At 41.6% G+C, this 21,279-nt stretch overlaps 1 protein-coding gene across 10 annotated transcripts in view; it reads left to right on the top strand.

The window, feature by feature from the left end:
* The window catches only part of CACNB2 (calcium voltage-gated channel auxiliary subunit beta 2), a 261,734-nt gene that overhangs the window by 147,331 nt on the left and 93,124 nt on the right, over nt 1–21,279 (top strand). For 3 of the 10 annotated variants that reach the window (XM_057432552.1, XM_057432553.1, XM_057432556.1), the window contains exon 1: nt 20,781–21,086. The exons of the other annotated variants lie outside the window; for them this stretch is intronic. In XM_057432552.1, the coding sequence (XP_057288535.1) occupies nt 21,018–21,086 (69 nt within the window). In that variant the 5' untranslated portion in view covers nt 20,781–21,017. Of the gene's footprint in view, nt 1–20,780; nt 21,087–21,279 lie in introns of those variants that run through there. 10 annotated transcript variants of the gene reach the window in all.

Raw genomic sequence — 21,279 nt, forward strand, 5'->3', positions numbered from 1 at the left:
TCAAAGCTTTTCCCTGAAGAAAATGAAATGAAAGAATTAAATCTCTGAGAAATTCTCCTGTGCACCTTTCATTGTACATTGTCATTTACAACACAATGTGAATTACATATTTTAATTTAGCAATGCATAGGACTTCTGGGCATTTAAAATGCTAGAATAACGTACTGTATTTTATGATCTACAATATAGTTTTTGCAAACAAGTCAAATGGACTTAATAAGTATTGGTTTTAATAGGTTTTTGACTTTTTTAAGGTTTCTGTGTCTTGTTTGAAGTATCTTGGCAAATTTTATGTTAAAAATCTAAGTGTTTATTTATTGGCACAAGCAAAGCATTGTTGGTGCAGAAATCCAGAAGGAGAGTGTTCCCTTCTCAGCTGAGCTCTTGAATTTAAGGGTAGGTAGACCATTACAGGAATTTTAAGCAGAGGGAACAATAGTAGGACGGTTCATAGGAGCAAGGCTGATACATGCATAGCTATTTATAATACACGAATGCAGTTGTATTCCAGAGCTATTCCTTTAAGGGACAGCTAAATATGACATGAAAAATGCCTCTGCATGTCTTTATAATGTTCATTTGCTTGAAAGTAAATGAGAAACTCATTTTTTCTCTTCACTGGAAGTAATTAAGGTCTTTTCATGTGCAGAAATGGGTTTTACTAAAATTGACCTTGTGCTGAACTTGATAAAGTTGTATTCATCTGCTTGTGGAAGCAGCTCAGCAGGCTAATTTTTGAGGCTAAATGCTGTATAACTTCCTAGTTTATTTTCTTAAGATGTTAGATTACTCTTAGAATGTCCTTAAATTTTTCTGGTGTAGGACATGAGCAAGTAGAATTCTATGTAAAGCTGCAAAATTTTCATCAATGGAGATTTTCAAAACTCAACTACAGAAGGCCCAGGGTGATCTAATCTTGCTTTGTGCAGTGCAGTGCCAGATTCAGGAGGCTGGACTAGATGTCCTGTCCTACAGATGTCCCCTTATCAACCTGTTGTTTTCTGTGGTTCTATTCAAAGAATACAGGCTATATAGAAACCTTACTGCACCAAAGTAGAAATCCTCATGTTTTCTAAGTCAAAACTCAGAGTTCTTCATTTTGTCCAGCAATTGCCCAGAATTTAGTTGCCATTGCTGTGGGATGCCCTGTGTAATTCTGAAATTTTAGGCCTCTAATTCCCTGTGATTCTGTTGCCTTCATCTGCGTCCATATAAATATAGTGATACATCTATAAAGTGAAATCTGAAGGACAGGGGCATTAGGTTGTTGCTCAAATATAGTCAACATATGTATTGTATTGTGGTTTACCCCATATATTTAGGAAAGTTGTGTTCTATTCCCCTTAATTATCCTGTGGTCTTTCTAAGATGGAATTATTTGTATTGTTTGCTGTAATTCTGTTATTCGTTATATGGACATCCTGGCAAGAGCATGGGTGGCCTTCAGAGATGCTTAAACAAAATCACAAGGCTCATTGTACAAGACTCTAGTACCATATGTGAATGTCGCTTTCGCTGATTGACATTTCACTAGAACTTAACAGCAAGAAAATACAGTGGTTTCGTTGATTGTGGGTTTGGGTTTTTTTTTAATAATCACCACATAAACGTATCTGCTGATATCAGCTAATAGCTGCTTTGCCTTCTAGGAGTTTTCCCATGCATGCATGAATGTTATATCTTTCCCCCCTCCCCCTCAGTAATATAGATTTGTAAGGAAAAAGAAATAATTCTGTTCTGCTGTATGTCACTTGTACAAAATAATGTTCTGATCAGTTTGTATCTGGATGCTCGGTGGAATTTGCAGGCAAGAGCATCTGGGAAGTGGTCTGGATGGGACCATCCTTAGTGTGCTGAAAGTATAATCCAGCTGATACCATTTTCCTGAAACCATTGCCATGTCAGCACAGGAATAAAATATGAGCACTTTCTGTAATCAGATGTCTCCTAGTAAAATACATACATTAAAAAAAACCCTCAAACAATCCCAAACACCACAAGTCGTGCTGTTTTGCTTACGGCTATTTTAAATAAACCTGGACATCTGTGTCTGTAAGTGTGGTGGGAGCAATTAGGCCTGACAGTTACACAACATGTTTTGTGCATCAGCTTGCCTTGTGACAATTGACAGTGTTGTGCCTGCACTTTCCTGGTAGGTTTTATGACATGATGAGGTACTATTAAATTTAAATAAGGTCTATTTTAGCCTAATCAAAGAGGAAACAAGAAGGAGCTGCTGTTGAGATCATAGGCTATGGTGATTTTGAAAAGGAACAAGACTTAAAAATACTGATGCTTTTTCAAATCATAAAAAAGATCCATGCCTGCAGACGACTAGCAGAACATAAGAGGTTATAAAAGAGCATGTTTGTGTTACTGTGCCAACTTCAGCAACAAACATTTCCTTTTCTTCTGCATGAGGAAAGAAACAATAAGTCATCATTTTTATTTTACCCACTGTAAACTCAAAAACTTTGAACAGGAAGGGAGATGCTAACTGTGAATTACTGCTGATTATAGATAGAATAATTGCTACAGAAGGAGTGAATGGAAGAGAACAGTGCAAATTTAGAGTGAAATTCTGCCTTATTTAAATGAGAGTTTATAATATTTGTAATAAGTGTTTCAGCCTAACTGAAATCAGTTAAGAATAAATGTAAAATTAAAAAAAAAAAAAAGTAATAAGTAAGATACTAAATTCCTTTTTTTTCAAAGTGAAGATGAACTGGAATGCCATTGAAACCCAGCAGGAATTGAACTTCTTAAAGCATAAAAAGCCCATCTTGGATTTAGTGTTGAGTTCTGACTTTACCCTGGCCAGGCAATCTGGAACCATGTCTCTGGACAATCTTTGAGAGGGTGTGAGCACAAATGCATTTGAATTGTGGTTTAGCAGCATGTAGGCAATCTACATGACTATTGAGTGGTCAATAGGTGTGACCTGGAAAAAATGATGCATCTTGGGTTTCTCTAGAATCTTGTAAATTTCATCTGTCTGTGAATGCTTTGGGGACTGACTTCATCTACAGCAGAATGAACACGCGTGTTGAGTGGTTATAAGCAGAAAAACTAGTTGTGGAATTAGCTTTCTGCTTATATGCTTCAATTTGGAAGCATAGAAGCACTGAGTATTTATAGGCTCTAATGGAAAACTGCATACAGTACAGAAGTGGAAGTGGTTAGATGTTATAAAAATATATATTTTTTTTTTAAAAGCAGATATTAGATTAATAATTCTTCTTCTAGTGTAGGTGTATAAGCACAAAAACATTGAGGTTTTGGGGTTGTTTTTTTTTTTTTTTTGGCAGTGTATTTGTACAATATTTTTCATCTTAGAAAAGATATGTTTCTCCTTTTGTGATCTTCTCTGCTGCTAAACTGGAGTGGCAATAACTAGTAAAAGTTCAGAAATGCTTTTTTGGCCTGCCGTCCATCTCTTACATTCTTTAAATATTTCTCTCATATATCTCTCATGTTACTCTCGTATTTCTACCCTCAAAACCTTGTCCTTCTTTACTGTTTTGTCATAGGTGCCACTCTACTGTGTGGTATGGATGTTGCCCATCATCCGTCTACCTACTTTTTGCTGGCTCCTTATTCACTCTTTTCCTTTTTACCTTTAGGAATCTTGTCTGAATAATAATTGCCTTACTAATTAGCACAGAAACACTCTCAGCAATGTCTTTGTTATATTCCTGTCCTCTCAGCAGGAATCTGGTGGTGATAGTAGTGGAACAGCTGATAAGTTTGGGTGGTAATTTCTCAAGCAGAAAGTGGTTCCCTTATAAACTGGAGGAAATACGACTTTTAATTGAACATAACCGGATGGGTTTAAGGAGAGAATTAATTTTATTTCCAAACAATGAGGCAGAGAGAAAAAAGCAGAGTGCAGTTCCTGAAGAAAACAAATTGTCAGGGGCAACATGGATTTGTTTGTATTTCTTTGGTGACAGCATGCTTTGAGACCTTAAAGCCTGAAGAACTGGAGTTTCCATTCTTGTGTTACTGTTGCAGGAGACTCTTGTGACCAGAAACTTGCTAGGGATGTGACAGAAGTAATCTCCTTATCTGAGGGATTTTACAAAGTTGATTGATCTTGGTGGCACATTAATAACGTTGCTTTACATCAATATGATGTATTGCTTGTCTTAATTTTTTTAAATGAGTTGACTACTTGTCCTGGGTTCAGCAGTAGCAGTCATGTTTTTTCCTTTGTGTTAGCTGGTGCAGTGCTGTGTTTTGACTTCTGGTTTGAGAACAGTGTTGGTGAAGCCGATGTTGTCGGTTGTTGCTAAGTGATGTTTACCCTGACCAAGGACTCTGTGAGGCTCATGCTCTGCCAGGGAGGAGGGGAGGCTGTGGGGAAGCGGAGACGGGGCGCCTGACCCGGGCTAGCCGGGGAGGTATTCCATACCACAGCACGTCATGCCCGGGGTGGGGGGTAACTGGGAGTTACCCGGAAGGACAGGAGCTTCCGGGTGGAACTCGTTTTCTTGGCCGGTGGTATCGTATTCTCTTCCCTTGTTATTTTCCCTTATCATTGTTTTAGCTGATAGTAGTGGTGGTGATTTGTTGCTGGACTGTTCTTGTCTCAACCCGTAGGAGTTGCACTCTCTCGATCCTCCTCCCCGTTCCTCCGGGAGCGGGGAAGGGGAGAGCCCCGGTGGGGGGGGGGGGGGGAGACGGACACGGACCTTGATTGTTGTCAGCTCGGCACCACTCACTGGGAGTGAGTGAACAAGTTACCTGACTGGGTTTAAACCATGATAGTTCTTTTTGGCGCCCAACGTGGGGCACGAGGGGTTGAGATAAGAACAGATCTGACTGGATTGATAGTCACTCGTCACAATGCTGATTTATTGGCTCTCAAGGTTTTTCCTCTTCATCTCACAGTTTCAGTATACCATATCTTACGTCCATCCGGTATTGGCTGTATTAGTGTTTTTCAAGTGTGGGGCTTGGGCTAAGGTTTTTATCCCATTGTACTTTATGGTAATGACTTGTAATACAATAGAATCATTGATCATGAAACTGATCTGGTTTATGTTCCCAGTGTGGTCACCACCTTTATACTTTAGGAGGTATATGATGGAGGTGCTTAGCAATTACACATCTTTTTTCTCCTTCTCAGGTGCTCAACCTGTGAAGGAGACATCCTTTACCCTCCTAGTCGTCCCCCCAGACCATTTACATTTGAGAGTTTTGAATTTTTTGAATGGCATTTTAATGCTGTTGAGACTTGTTTGCTGATGGTGATGGGAATCACCATGCTAACACGCATACAGAGTGTGTTTTGCCCACTACTGATTTCAAGAGTTAAGCAGATTCAGGTTTGGGTCTTGTCTGGGGTCAAATGACGATGTAGGAGGACCGAGAGATTTTCCCAGAGGCTGGACAGCCATGAGTGGCAGGGTGTGTGGGATAGTATGGGCAAGTATCTAGGTCAGTGGGCCCCTCCAGTATTTTGGAATTTCACTACCGAACAACTGCAAAATCCAGAAGAATTAGTAAAACACTTAAATGAGGTGTGTGGTCATTCTGGCCATACCAGAGATGGACAAATCACGGCAACGTGCTGGGGCTTGGCCTATGCTTACAGGGCCTTGTTCAACACTATCCAGCACCTTCAAAAGGAAAAGAATATCGGCGGATTTGAGGGCAAAGCGACAGTCGCTACTCAAACTTTGGCTGCAATGAACTGCGCAGCTACCCCAGTGGCAAGTACAGCAGCTGCTCAAACTTCAACTGCAACAGACAGCGCGGTTACCCCAGCTCCAAGCACGGTAGCTACACCACCCCCAGCAACAAGTACAGTCGCTACTCAAACCACAGTGATAATCACTGCAGCCAAACCAGAGGACCAATTCGTACCAATATCAGTTGCCCCTGTACGCAAGAGAACAAGCAAAAAGGAGGCAAAAAGGGTGAAGCGAGATGAAGAACCAATGAATTCACCACCCGGTCCAGAATCTGATCAGGAGTCATCATCACATGACGAAGAAGAAGAAGAAGAGGTAACTTCTCGACCTCGGACCTCAACCGAGCTGCGGAATATGCGAAAAGATTTTACCCGTCAACCAGGGGAGCACCTCATCACCTGGTTACTCCGATGCTGGGACAATGGGGCCGATGGTCACGAACTAGAAGGTACAGAAGCCAAGCAGCTGGGATCACTTGCTAGAGAAGGGGGAATTGACAAAGCAATTGCAAGAGAGAAAAAGTCCCTCAGCCTTTGGAGGAGGCTCTTGGCAGCTGTGAAAGAAAGGTTTCCGTACAAGGACGATGTTACGAGTCGTTCGGCCAAGTGGACTACTATAGACAAAGGCATCCAGTCTCTGAGGGAATCGGCCATCGTAGAGATGATCTATCACATCAAGCCGAATAACGGGGATACACCTATAGATCCAGATGAAGTTGAATGTACACGACCCATGTGGCGAAAACTTACACGGAATGCACCGTCATCATATGCCCATTCATTGGCAACAGTGACCTGGAATGACATAGTACCACTAACAGTGGATGAAATGGTTCATAAACTCCGAGAGTTCGAAGACAACCTCACCCCTTCCATCATCTCAGCTGTGAAAAAACTGTCCCAGGACCTCGACAAATTGAGGGACGATGTATCTGATTTATCCAGCTCCTCATGTGTACCAACACACGTCTCAGCTATTAACAAAAGACGTCCTATTATTCAAGAGAGGGGATACAGAAGGTATACGCCACGGGGTACCCTATGGTTTTACCTGCTGGATCACGGAGAAGACATGACAAAGTGGGATGGAAAACCTACTTCAGCTTTGGAGGAACGGGTGAGTGAACTGAAGAGGGGAGCAAGGGCCAAGACTGATCGTCCCATGAGAGCTACGGCTTCAGTCTCTGGTGAGCAGTTTCCCAGATGGAGTGGAAGAGCTGATTTTACTCCAGCTCCTGTGATAACGAAGAATAATCCCTTTCAACACGACTTAAGTGTCCAGTGCTGTGACGACCATTAGAGGGGCCCTGCCTCCAGCCAGGTGGAGGTAGGGGACAATCGGATTTACTGGACTGTGTGGATCAGATGGCCTGGCACATCAGTCCCACAGAAGTATAAGGCTCTAGTAGATACCGGTGCACAGTGTACCCTGATGCCATCAAGTTGGCAAGGGGTGGAACCCATCTATATTTCTGGAGTAACAGGAGGATCCCAAGAGTTGACTGTGCTGGAGGCTGAAATCAGCCTGACTGGGAGGGAGTGGCAAAAGCACCCTATTGTGACTGGTCCAGAGGCTCCATGCATCCTCGGCATAGACTACCTCAAGAGAGGGTACTTCAAAGACCCAAAAGGGTACCGGTGGGCTTTTGGTATTGCTGCTTTGGAGACTGAGGAAATTGAGCAGCTGTCCACCTTGCCTGGTCTCTCAGAAGATCCCTCTGCTGTGGGGTTGCTGAAAGTTGAAGAACAACAAGTGCCAATTGCGACCACAACAGTGCACCGGCGGCAATATCGCACCAACTGAGACTCCCTGATTCCCATCCATCAGCTGATCCGTAGACTGGAGAGTCAGGGGGTGATCAGCAGGACCCGCTCACCCTTCAATAGCCCCATATGGCCAGTGCGAAAGTCTAATGGAGAATGGAGACTAACAGTAGACTATCGTGGCCTGAATGAAGTCACACCACCATTGAGTGCTGCCGTACCGGACATGCTAGAACTTCAGTATGAACTAGAGTCAAAGGCAGCCAAGTGGTATGCCACGATTGATATTGCCGATGCATTTTTCTCCATTCCTTTGGCAGCAGAGTGCAGGCCACAGTTTGCTTTTACTTGGAGGGGTGTCCAGTTCACTTGGAACCGACTGCCCCAGGGGTGGAAACACAGCCCTACCATTTGCCATGGACTGATCCAGACTGCACTGGAACAGGGGCAAGCTCCAGAACACCTGCAATACATTGATGACATTATTGTGTGGGGCGATACAGCGGAAGAAGTCTTTGAGAAAGGGAGGAAAATAATCCAAATCCTGCTGAAAGCCGGTTTTGCCATAAAACGGAGTAAGGTCAAGGGACCTGCACAGGAGATTCAATTTTTGGGAATAAAATGGCAAGATGGACGTAGACAGATCCCCACAGATGTGATCAACAAGATAACAGCAATGTCTCCACCAACTAATAAGAAAGAAACGCAAGCTTTCTTGGGTGCAGTGGGGTTCTGGAGAATGCACATCCCAAATTACAGTTCGATTGTAAGCCCTCTCTATCATGTGACCCGGAAGAAGAATGATTTTAAATGGGGCCCTGAGCAGCAACAAGCCTTTGAGCAAATTAAACGCGAGATAGTTCATGCAGTAGCCCTTGGACCAGTCCGGACCGGGCCAGATGTAAAAAATGTACTGTACACTGCAGCTGGGGAGAACGGTCCTACCTGGAGCCTCTGGCAGAAAGCTCCAGGGGAGACTCGAGGTCGACCCCTCGGCTTTTGGAGTCGGGGATACAAAGGATCTGAGGCCAGCTATACCCCAACTGAGAAAGAGATACTGGCAGCGTATGAAGGGGTTCGAGCTGCTTCGGAAGTGATTGGCACTGAAGCACAGCTCCTCCTGGCACCCCGGCTGCCCGTGCTGGGCTGGATGTTCAAAGGCAGGGTCTCCTCTACACATCATGCAACTGATGCTACATGGAGTAAATGGGCTGCACTAATTACACAACGAACTCGAATAGGAAATCCCAGTCGTCCAGGCATTCTAGAAGTCATCATGGACTGGCCAGAGGGCAAAGATTTCGGAATGTCACCAGAGGAGGAGGTGATGCGTGCTGAAGAGGCCCCACCATATAATAAACTGTCAGAAAGTGAAAAGCAGTATGCCTTGTTTACTGATGGCTCTTGCCGTATTGTGGGAAAGCATCGGAGATGGAAGGCAGCTGTATGGAGTCCTGGACGACAAGTTGCAGAAACTGCTGAAGGAGAGGGTGAATCGAGTCAATTTGCCGAGGTGAAAGCCATCCAGCTGGCCCTGGACATTGCTGAACGAGAAAAGTGGCCAGTACTTTATCTCTATACTGACTCATGGATGGTGGCAAATGCCCTGTGGGGGTGGTTGAAGCAATGGAAGCAGAGCAACTGGCAACGCAGAGGTAAACCCATCTGGGCTGCTGCACTGTGGAAAGATATTGCTGCCCGGGTGCAGAACCTGGTGGTGAAGGTACATCATGTAGATGCCCATGTACCCAAGAGTCGGGCCACTGAGGAACACCAGAACAACCAACAAGTGGATAAAGCGGCTAAGATTGAAGTGGCTCAGATGGACTTAGATTGGCAACATAAAGGTGAATTATTTTTGGCCCGGTGGGCCCATGACACTTCAGGCCATCAGGGCAGAGATGCAACATATAGATGGGCCCGTGACCGAGGGGTGGACTTAACAATGGACACTATTGCCCAGGTTATTCATGAGTGTGAAACATGTGCTGCAATTAAACAAGCCAAGCGGTTAAAGCCTCTTTGGTATGGAGGACGATGGTTGAAGTATAAATATGGGGAGGCCTGGCAGATTGACTATATCACACTGCCACCAACCCGCCAAGGCAAGCGCCATGTGCTTACCATGGTGGAAGCAACCACCGGGTGGCTGGAAACATACGCTGTGCCCCATGCCACTGCCCGGAACACCATCCTGGGCCTTGAGAAACAGATTTTGTGGCGACACGGCACCCCAGAGAGAATTGAGTCAGACAATGGGACTCATTTCCGGAATAACCTTATAGATATTTGGGCCAAAGAGCATGGCATTGAGTGGGTATATCACATCCCCTACCATGCACCAGCCTCTGGGAAAATCGAACGGTACAATGGGCTGTTAAAAACTACACTGAGAGCGATGGGTGGGGGAACTTTCAAGCATTGGGATACACATTTACCAAAGGCCACCTGGTTGGTCAACCAGAGGATCTGCCAACAGGGCTGGCCCAGCCCAGTCAGAACTTTTACATATTGTAGAGGGGGACAAAGTTCCCGTGGTGCATATGAAGAATTTGCTGGGGAAGACAGTCTGGGTTATTCCTGCTTCAGGTAAAGGCAAACCCACTCGTGGGATTGCTTTTGCTCAGGGACCTGGATATACTTGGTGGGTAATGCGGGAAGATGGGGAAGTCCGATGTATACCTCAAGGGGATTTGATTTTAGGGGAAAACAGCCAGTGAACTCAATTGTATGCTGTTGCCTGCTGTGTAATGCTTTTATAGCCCATCAACTAGATGTCTCCAGGTCACCAGCGACTGGCCCTGACTTCCCTCCAGCCATCATCCCAACAGAGAATGAACTTGGAACATCATGGACCGAATGGACTCGGCAGCATTATAGGGATTGGTCCATGCACTAAGAAAATGATTTTTTCCTCTTGGTCTGTATGTATATGGATGTATACATGTGGGAGAGCGATGGTGTATTGAAAATGTGGGATCTGAGCATGACGTGAATGGTATGGAATAAGGGGTGGATAATGTCCTGGGTTCAGCAGTAGCAGTCATGTTTTTCCTTTGTGTTAGCTGGTGCAGTGCTGTGTTTTGACTTCTGGTTTGAGAACAGTGTTGGTGAAGCCGATGTTGTCGGTTGTTGCTAAGTGATGTTTACCCTGACCAAGGACTCTGTGAGGCTCATGCTCTGCCAGGGAGGAGGGGAGGCTGTGGGGAAGCAGAGACGGGGCGCCTGACCCGGGCTAGCCGGAGAGGTATTCCATACCACAGCACGTCATGCCCGGGGTGGGGGGTAACTGGGAGTTGCCCGGAAGGACAGGAGCTTCCGGGTGGAACTCGTTTTCTTGGCCGGTGGTATCGTATTCTCTTCCCTTGTTATTTTCCCTTATCATTGTTTTAGCTGATAGTAGTGGTGGTGATTTGTTGCTGGACTGTTCTTGTCTCAACCCGTAGGAGTTGCACTCTCACGATCCTCCTCCCCGTTCCTCCGGGAGCGGGGAAGGGGAGAGCCCCGGTGCAGGGAGGGGGGGAGACGGACACGGACCTTGATTGTTGTCAGCTCGGCACCACTCACTGGGAGTGAGTGAACAAGTTACCTGACTGGGTTTAAACCACGACACTACTGTATAGCACATCTCTTAATACAGGTTTGCCCAAGGTGTACATCGGCTCTTTTTTAAGAAGAATTCTATTATCTTTCCAAAGTTGCAGATGCTTTTGAAATTCTGGACCCCCAAGTCTTATGTGAGACCCTCAGCATCTATAGGAGGTTGTCAAAAGCATGGAGCCAGGCTCCTATGAGGTTCATGGTGGGAGGGCAAGAGGCAAACACTGGACATTCAAAAAAGAGAGGTTCATACTGGATATAAGAAAAAACTTCTTCACTGTGAGAATACTCTGTCAGTGTGATGGGTTTTTCCAGAGAGGTTCTGTCCTTCAAGGTTTTAAAGAGCCAACTGAATAAAGTCCTGAACCAAGCTGGTTTTGGTCTCACAGCTTGAGCAGGATGTTGGACTAAAGACTTTCTGAGCCCCCTTTCTGCCTGAACTACCTTGTGGTCCTGAGAACAAGATGTATTAAAACTCGTCATAGCTCTGGCACCCGAGAGAGTATATGTAGATATGGTAGTCCTCAGCTCTCCTTTCTTAAGATTTTGGATTTATCAGCAAAAAAAAACATGTATTTTCTGTCAATATTGTGTATTGCAGCAATAAATGAAAGAGCAACCGTCGTCCAAAATTTGGTGCTTCCGATAGAGGTGGAAATGGCTTAGCAAGGGATATGGTGTAATTTTCTCTCCTGACCCAGACAAAGTCTGCTCTGAATCAGAAAGAAGTCTGCTCCTGATGTTTCTTTTAAGTCTTAAAAAAAAACCAACAACCCAGAAAATGTTTGGTCTTCTAGGTTGCAGTAATTTAAAAAACCTGAGTTCACTTATTATGCTGGAAAGGGGCTGTACCAAGCTTTCAATGTTCCGGGACACAAAAAATATTCCAGGATTGAGTTATGAAATTTCACAACACCATGTGCTGCTTTTATGATTTCCTTCAAGTTTTCTATTGCAATTCATTTATATTTTATTCTCTTTCAGTTTAGCATCTAATCATTATTACCATCTTCAGTAGCAGGCACATTTCTGTTTTGAGGTTGCCTAAAATACATACTTCTGTTCTAAAACTCCCATCTTTATTTAAGCAAGCAGTTATATCTCCATAGTGCTAATATAAATCCATATTATGAGATCTGTTTTAGCTGTAAAAAAATATATTTAGATTTATTCATTATTAGAGATTATACACTATCAGATGGTTTCCTACAGCATTTTACTAATTTGTTTTTTGGAAACAAGTGTTGTATACACTCTTGCAGATGGAAAACAGGTTCAGTAACATACAGAGACTTCAGTCTCGCTTCTTAGTAGTTCTGTAAAAGTGCAATAGGAACGATTCTTGAGTTAGACCCACAAACTCTACCTTGCTTTACCACTATCAGAAAGCAGTTTATGGAGCCATACAAGCAGTGGCAGCCACATGGATTGGGATGGGAGAATCAGGAATGCAGCTCTTACTTTAGCTTCTCACCCTTAGTTGAAGATCACACACACTGCACACTTGATATCCTTACCCTCTCTGTGTGGATGCACTACGTTAGATATCTTTTAAGAGTCAAATCTAGAAGAGCCAATGGATTTGAGCAGTTGACATCATGCAATCTGTGCATTAACTACTATATTTTAATTTTACAACAAAAACTGCTGGAGAGAGAGAATTTTTCAAGGCTGTTATTTTGACATGTGATAGATAAAAGGGACAAAAGGCCTTTCCAGAGACTTTTCCATTGATGCGATAAAAGTATTACATTGTTGTATTCCTGAAACCAGATGAGAATAATTGAAATATCTAAATGGTGTAAGGAGCCTCATCCTCTTGAGAAAATTGCAAGTAGTTTGCTTTGATTTATGCTAGACCTGGGTGATAAGTAATGGGTATAAAAAAACAGTCCTGATATTTTTCCAGCAGTGTACATGAGGATGAAGGCTGGAACAAAGGTATAACACCTGAAACCACAAGGACTGATGTGGCGATACCCTTGGAAACTGAGCTTCCATTTAGCTCACTTATGAGTATATGTGTGTTTTATGTAGTGTTTTTATCCTGAAGTAAATGGTGCCATGCAGTGTGAAAGCTGCTTGGTGTTTCTGGCAGTATCAGAGGCTGCAGATGCTTAAAGGGTGATTGTGCCTGCCAGAGATACCTGGGCTGAGTCACAGAGGAACCGCTGTTTGACAAGCTTGAGCTTTCAGTGAGCCTGGCTCAGCTCAGGGAAATTTAATTAATTCATTAGTCTTCACTGTGTGTAACTTAACAAAGGTGTTGATAAGAAAACCTCTCCTAATCTAAGCAATGAGCAATTTGCCATGTTTTATGTCGTGACAGTCATTGATTCCTGTTAACAAAATATCATGACTAGAAAATCAAGATTTCAATAGCAGAGGATGGGCCGGAAAATAAACTTATCAGAGGTTGAAAAATGTTATAGACAACTAGTGTATGACAGCAGTTTTTAGATAGTACATGCGTGCCAAAGTAACTCATGAAGACAAATGGGGAAAAAGATAATTATTTAAACAGATGAGTACTATGTTTACAGTGTAGAAATTAAAGGTAGCAAGTAAAAATATGTATTAAAGCAGTTGTTACATTTGAAAGAGTAAAATAGGGAAGACTTGGCTGTATGTACTTAACCTCAATATTTTTAACGAGTTAAAGAAACCAAAAGAGCAGAAACACCCGCAAAAATTCCGTTTGTTATCCGGAGTAAATTAAAAAATGTTACATTCGAAAAAGCCAGGGATTGTACATTTAGGGATAATTTGAAAAAAAAAAACAAAGAAAATTTTTTTTCTTTGAAATTCTCCATTGCTAACTGAATTTCCTGCTAAATTTTGAAGGAAGTTATTTTTAAGTATGCAGAAAATCTTAATGACTTGAACCAAAATCCCAGATAAAAATACACTGAAGATCTGGAACAGAGAATCTAAATTGGCACTTTTAACTGAGCTGAGACAAACTGAGATGATGGTTGCCATGCTTTCCTTCAGATTCATTCCTTTTCTAGTTGTCTTTCTGTTTCCTTGTTGTCATCCCAGATGCGTTTTCCATTTTTCCTCTTTTTAGATGAGCCCTTGTGGTTGACCCAATCTTTGTCTTTCTCTCTGTGCTCTTGTATCAGCACATAGCATTTTATATTCCGAATTCTTTTTTTCTGCAACTTAAAATACTTCCTTTGTGATATCTGCTGTTGATTAACTAATATTGTCAAAACGGTATTGTCATTTTTCCTGAAAACCTTCAATTTTTTACCCACTTCCATCCCAGTAAACACCACCACAGGTCGCCTTGTGTTAGTAATAATTCTGATTTATCTTTGCCTAAGGGCTTAAATATATAATCAAGTTACCAGAGCTTTAAAAAGTTACCATGAATCAACCAAGTTTTGTTAATATCCATGTGTGTACTGACGGTCTGAGACAAAAATGAGATGATTCAGGTTCATGCAGCTTGCAATCATTTCCTTAGTGTATTTTAATTCCTTTGACACCTGTCTCCAAGTTGTTCCACTGGCAACGTCTTAGCTCTGTCATTGCTCTGACTTTTCCTTACAGCGCAAAATTGTCAATAATTTAATCCCATCCTTTAGATCCAATTAATTGTCTTTAAAAATCAAATTCCCCCCCCTTTTTTTTTTCTTTATTCTGTGGGATTTTTAAATTTTATTTTAAAATTCTCAGTGATGTGATTGTATTGTTGTTAAAGCATAGGAGACCTCCGTGTATTCCTGTCACTGCCCTCTTCCTCAAAAGCACTTGCTCAAGTTTCATAAGTGTGAGAATCTCTCTGTCAGAATATACAGAGCTACCAGATTATCCTCCTTCAGAGGCTTTCACAGAACTAATCTCTGCCATAATACATATAGAAAACTTACTTAAACAACAACCCACCATGGTTATGCAAGGGATGAGTCATAATGCTGGTATCGAATATTTAAAGATACTTTATTTTCTATTGCATTGCTACCTTGATCCCTTTCTTACTCCTTTTTTTTTATTCTGCTCATATTCTCTCATCCTTTGCACTGGAAGTTCTTTTAAGCAGGGCTTGTAATTTACTTTGTAACTGTACAGTGCCTTGTACAATAGGATCTCAAGTAATTTTCCCTCTAGGATGGTTTTTGCAGAAGTTGATAAACCGTAACACACCAGAGCATCCCAAAGCCTTGGGGAGAGCTTAGCTCTGACTCTGAGGGGTCAGTCCGTCTGTCTGTTTGCTAACTAGGCTGAGCTCTGCAGCTGCCCTTTTGGAAGCAATTTGCATATTGCCAGATTTTTTCTGAAGAGCCACCAGGAGAAGACTTATTTATCTAAAAATACCTGCTCATGATACTTTTTCTTAACAAAACACCAAGAAAGCAACCTCATGAATTGTGAGTGCAAATGTGTGGCGGGTTTTGGTGTGTGGGGTTATTGAAGGTTTCATTCTTTCGTTTTTCCTGATAAAGTACCTGGTACAACTGTTTACTTGGCTTGCGAATGCCAAAATCTCGGCTTCTGGAAACCTAAGGGTTATTTTAAAAAAACCTTTGCTTTCATCCAGCTGTTGATTGGATTAGTGCCTTGGAAACCTGTTCCTGTCAAGCTGGGTGCTGTGATCAAGCTTGCCAAAGTCATGTTAAGGGTAAAGAGAAGTCTGGTTTCCTATATAATCTCCTTTTTAATCACATTGCAGCCATAAAGCTACCAACTGTTCTAAAATTTCACTGCTCACATTATTTGAAGGTCCTCCATGGCTGTTGATGCCATGGCAATTCCCAGTTAGCTCTAAACAACAGCAATAAAATTATAACCAGCCTTGGGTTTGTTTTTTAAATGGAACCATAGCAAAGGATTTCCGTGACCACTGTAGGAGCTGGTAGCCGTCCTTGTGTGATAGGAGCTGTGGGAGAGCATTTAGGTGTAAATGTATGTGTAGTGGGCAAATGACCAAGTACAGGAAGGGCCCATGCCAAGAACCAGGGAGGACATCATCATTAGCCTTGGAAGTTGCCAGGCTGTCAAATGTCTGTGACCCTTACACAAGAAATGAACAATTCCTGCTTGATATCCCCTTAATGAATATGTGATCTCTTTCCTTTTTCCTTTGTTAAAATGTATTTTTTCAGTTTGTCATACGTGCCAAGTATACATGCCAAACAATTGGAATTAATTTAATTTCCATAAAAATTCTGCCCTCAGATAATTAACATCAATATAACATTGTATAGCATTCTCAGAGCAGCATTTTGTGTCCTCTTCAACATCATCCAAAACAATGATGTTGCTTAGACATCTGGAGAAAACTTCATAGATAAGAAATTTTCACATTCACCAGCTGTGGCCACTCTGGCAAACTGAGGCCTGTGGAGAAGGTGCTTTTGTGGGAGTGCTTCTGATTTTTTAATTTTGTGGCTCATGCATTTGAGGCTGGTCAGTTTATGGTGAAACAGGACAATCTGTATTCTGCATTGGCATATTACAGTTTGCCAGTATCAACAGTTTCACTTTATGCTAAACTTCAACATTTCACATTTGCCTTTGTTCTGAATCAGTTTTAATGATTTTAAGTGAAATAAAAGTGTTATGGAAATAGCCTTTCAACATTTTATTCCCTTTACCTTATTTCCTGACACTCAAGAAGTAGTAGCGCATCACAAGGCCGTGATTTACTATCTCAGATTGTGTCCTAGCAGATTGTGTGATGTCTTTCTTACTACTTCAACAAGATTAGAAGATAAGCATTTAGCAATATCTCTGCATCAGTTCTTAACGTTAAAATGAATTGTTCCTCTTGTTGGCACAGTGAGACCTGAGCTTTTTATATTCAAAGTATAAATTGAATCAAGGCATAAAGATATTTCTCCTTTTGGATTTAAAATTCTCTTCAGCATTAAACCAAGGAAGAGATGCAAATTATATCTGGGAGAAGATCCCAGTATTATAAATGAAGAGTTTATATATATAAAAGTAGTCACATGTACTTTATTCCTTGTAAATTCTTGTTATATGTTTGCTTACTGCTTCATGCCTTCATTTAATAAATAATAAGGTAAAAAGTCTCTTCTTGAACAGACTTGTATGATCTTCCTAGGAAGAGAATTATTTGAGAATTTTCAGTCATTTGGAAAGTTATCTGTCCTAATGATACCCAATTCATAAGTGGATTACCCTATTAAAGAGAAACTCATGGTACTCAGAGGATCACTTTAATTTTTTATGAAGAGGGCATAATATAAAGGCCAGGACTGAATCTGCAAGTGTAATGATAGCGATATTAGTCCAGTGAGAATTTAGTACAGTGACAGACCAAACACATCCACAGATTTTACACTATGAAGGCAACACTGCAATCAAAATCTGTACTTAATCTCCAGCAGTACTGACCAAATTTAAGTATAGGTACAGAAAACTAACAAGAAAAATAAAGGTCTCTGCAGGTGCGACCAAATTTAACTAAGGAGTTTTTACCTGCAAATAAAGGAAAGTAATAAACAACCTGTTTTTATTTGAAGGACCTATAGTCTCTTGAAATGATACACTTCTACAGTACTAAGAAAGATAAGACATTTATGGTCCTGGAGAAAAAGGAGCTCAAATATGACCACATAAGACCACTAGCTGTGTGAAGATTCTGGGTTTATGTTATGAGAATATGTCATAGAATCCAATATAGTAAGTGGTAAAATAGTTGGTAAATATTTGCGAGCATGTCATTAAAACAGGAAATTAGTTCTCAAACTGGCTTTGTAAACCTGCCAAATAAGGAGGCAGAGAAAAGGGGGAGGGGGGGAGGGGAAGAGAGAACAGGGAATAAATGGGATAATTATTAACATGACCTATGTCACTTTTACTAGTCAGTTCCCTGTGGAATACTAGGTATTGGGGGCTACGGTAGTATATATTACATACTTTTATTACTGCAGCTCTTCCACATTGCAGTATAAGATTATGGAGACCTGCAGAATCCCAGAAAGACTGGATTTCAGAAGCTCTTGGGAAAGGATCCATAGTGTTCCCCAGAGCAACCCCCAAAACTCATGTACCCAGGGAGGAAAAGCAGTTTTGTTAGCTGTCATGAATGGACAGTGCACGTCCACCAGGCCTTATTTTCCGTGAATAGTCAAGTTATTTCCATTGCAGTCTCATCATAGTTTTTATCGAAGTTTGGATTCTTTTTTTATGTTAAAGTGTTGAGTACATTCTTAGCTCATAGGAAAATGATCACTAGTTTATAAAATTAATTAATTTTAATGGTACGCTCCCCCTTTTCCTGGATTTCCTTGATGTCAGACTTTGATTTATTTTTTTAGGTGGTGTTGTTGTTTTTTCATATTCAAGAAACAAAGCTCCCAGTTTCTGCTTTCCATACAGAATTTACATGATCATGTCCATCCAACTGGGAAAATAAATGTAATGTTGACTTTGATTCATGTGATTTGTCAATATAATTAAATTTGTCAATATAATTAAAATAAATTGATATATATATTATATTTTTTTTTTTGATGTGCATTGGACTGTGACCAACACAAGACATGACCAGCACTGTAGATGATCTCTGTGGCCTAGAAGATGAACTCCAATTTTAGCAATTCTGGCCTGACCCAAAAGGCATTTAAAGGCATTTTGCCCCCCCTTAGGGGAGATGGGAATTATGTTCCTGTGCTTCATGACCCCTTTTTTCTTTTTTTTCTCACAGGATTAAGACCAGTTATGCAGCATCCCAAAATTAGGCATCACTTCTGTACAGCAGAATGAGTGGTAGTAGAAGTGATGCTGTGCTGCTTGGTCAGTGGAAAATATGATGTGTTCATCATAGAATTGCCATAAAGGTCTAATGTTCCCACTGTCCATGGTGATTGCCATGTTAGGCTTAATGGCTGATTTGCTTGTTTTCCTCTTATTTAAAGGTGATGTTGCTTTGGGATTGATTTATGAAACCAACGGCAGAATGACGCTGAGGAATTGCAGTGGTGATGGGGAAGGGTTTGGATGTGCCCTTTCTGAAAGGTGCTGAAGGGCTCCAGAATGTCCTGGAGGCTGGGGCTCTGTGGTGGGGAGGGGGTTATCACAGTCTCGGCTTTAATACCATGATAACTCAGTGGTTTTGACCACAGGCCACTACTGTGTCAAGTATAACAGGATTTAAACTATACACTAAACTTCTGTATGCTTGTTGCTGCGTGTCTTTTGCCACTGTTTCCACTGGGGAGCTGTGTCAGAAGTTGTGGCAAAGAGAAATTTCAAGTAATAGCCAAATTTGCAAGGCGCTGGGAAGTTACAGCCCTCTGGTGATTTCCTAATGGACAAGATTTTCCAAAAATTTCCAGAAAAGTTTGAGTGTATTTGCTTTTATTTTCTGCTCTTTTGCTCTAGCTCAGTAGGCATTTTTGGTTTGGAAGATGGCTATAACATAGCAGATGTATTTGGACTCCTGTAAGCAAAATATCCCTTGGAGAATAATTTCCTTTATGTTAGCTCAAAGGCAGCTCATTAAACTCTGTGCTCGAGCTATTACAGTCTTCAGGAAAGAAAAAGGTAAAACATTTGGAAAGTTGAAATCTACCTTTAAACTGTCAGTTTAGTGGCAACTACTGTTTGCTCTAATAGTGGATAAAAGTAGGCTACTGCATCATTTGTGGTGGGGCAATTTTTTTGTTACACAGACATAAATCATGGCATGATTCAGTCCTTTGTGCTGACATACTGACAAGTGCATGACCACTGTTCTCAGCTGTGATGTCTGTTCTCTATTTTTCTCGTGTTTATATCACATATTTGTATATTTATTAAATTTCTGTGAATTTCTGTCAAAGGCAGGTTCTGCCATCAGCTGCAGTGATCTTTTCCAGCTAGAATGTTGCATGTCTGTCAGTGAATCAGAAATGCCCTAGAAAACCATTCTTTATCATGTTATTCCCATGTCAGTTTATGGAGGGGTACGGGGTATCTCTGATAAGCAGAATACAGAAATTCAATGTTTTGTTTGGCTTCTGCTATATTAGGATCTAGTATTTATATGGTAAGTGGTGTGTTGCAGTTATCCTTTACTTCTTTCCTCTGCTTATGTCAAAAAAATTGTAAGCGGTGACTAGGGGGTTAAATTCCTGCTCAACAGGCATATTTTTGGATTTACGTTTTCTGTAAGAGAGCTGTGAGTGGAGCTCAGTGCTTTGCAGTGGAGGGAAGTGCTGCGTGACAGCACTGAGCATCCAAAGGAAAGGCAGCTTGTAGCAGACATACATGACGGGAAGGAGACGCTGTACCAGCTCTTCCAGTTTCGCAGGGACCTTGCATTTTCCAGCTGTTTACCCTTGAGATGTAAAATAGCAATTTGGCATAGGCTAACAACCCGGTGTGATGCGAGCATCTGCGTAAAAGGCTGCACATATGGAGCATGCCCAGTGATATGAACAGCCTATTACCCCACCCCCAGCCAATCTAGGAAGAGATGAAATGAACTTTGCACTTGCAAATGTCACTGAATACATTTTGCACAGGATTTTAAAAGGTTCTCCTATAAGCACTATTTTTAACAGCCAAATCCGCCCCCCAAAACAGAAAGGAAAAAGCCCTAGGTATTTTTCTGCGGTTGATCTCAGTTTATGATCAGCTGGAGTATCTCTCACAGCATCTACCTGACGCCTAGTTTATTTTACATTTTTATCGTTTGAGTTAAGATTTTTGGAGCTGGTGCAGATTTTTTGGGTTTGTTTTTTTTTAAATTATTATTATTTTTAATGATTTTAAATTTTTTACTGGCATGAGAAAATTTGAGAATTTAATTGTAGCAGAATACTTGGGGACAGTGAGGCTGCAAGCTTGAAAGGCAGAGGGAAGAGAAGGAAGGCTCTCAGAGCAGAGCATGGATAGGAAAGGAACAGTGATTCTGCGGTGCTCAGTGTGCACATGTTTTATGAGATCAGTGCCGGGCGCTGCAGCTGCGGACAATAACTGAGCTGTCTGGCTAATGAAGGCCACCTGGATCAGGCTTCTGAAAAGAGCCAAAGGAGGACGTCTGAAGAATTCTGATATCTGTGTAAGCCCTACGTTTTCATTATCGGCATGTATTATATGTATTGCAGGGAGGGAGAGAAAACAAGGAAGCAAGGAGATGACAGTTGTTTTCACTCTGATTGAATTCGCAGGACTCTATTTTGTATGCAGGGAGATGCAGAGGAAAAGCAGAGCTGTCATTATTTATAGAGCTGTTCTGGCATTGTGGCTGCTTC

Source organism: Pezoporus wallicus, unplaced genomic scaffold (assembly GCF_028554395.1).
Source record: "Pezoporus wallicus isolate ANWC-B61680 ecotype Strahan unplaced genomic scaffold, APGP_CSIRO_Pwel_v1 scaffold_2584, whole genome shotgun sequence".
NCBI lineage: Eukaryota > Metazoa > Chordata > Aves > Psittaciformes > Psittacidae > Pezoporus > Pezoporus wallicus.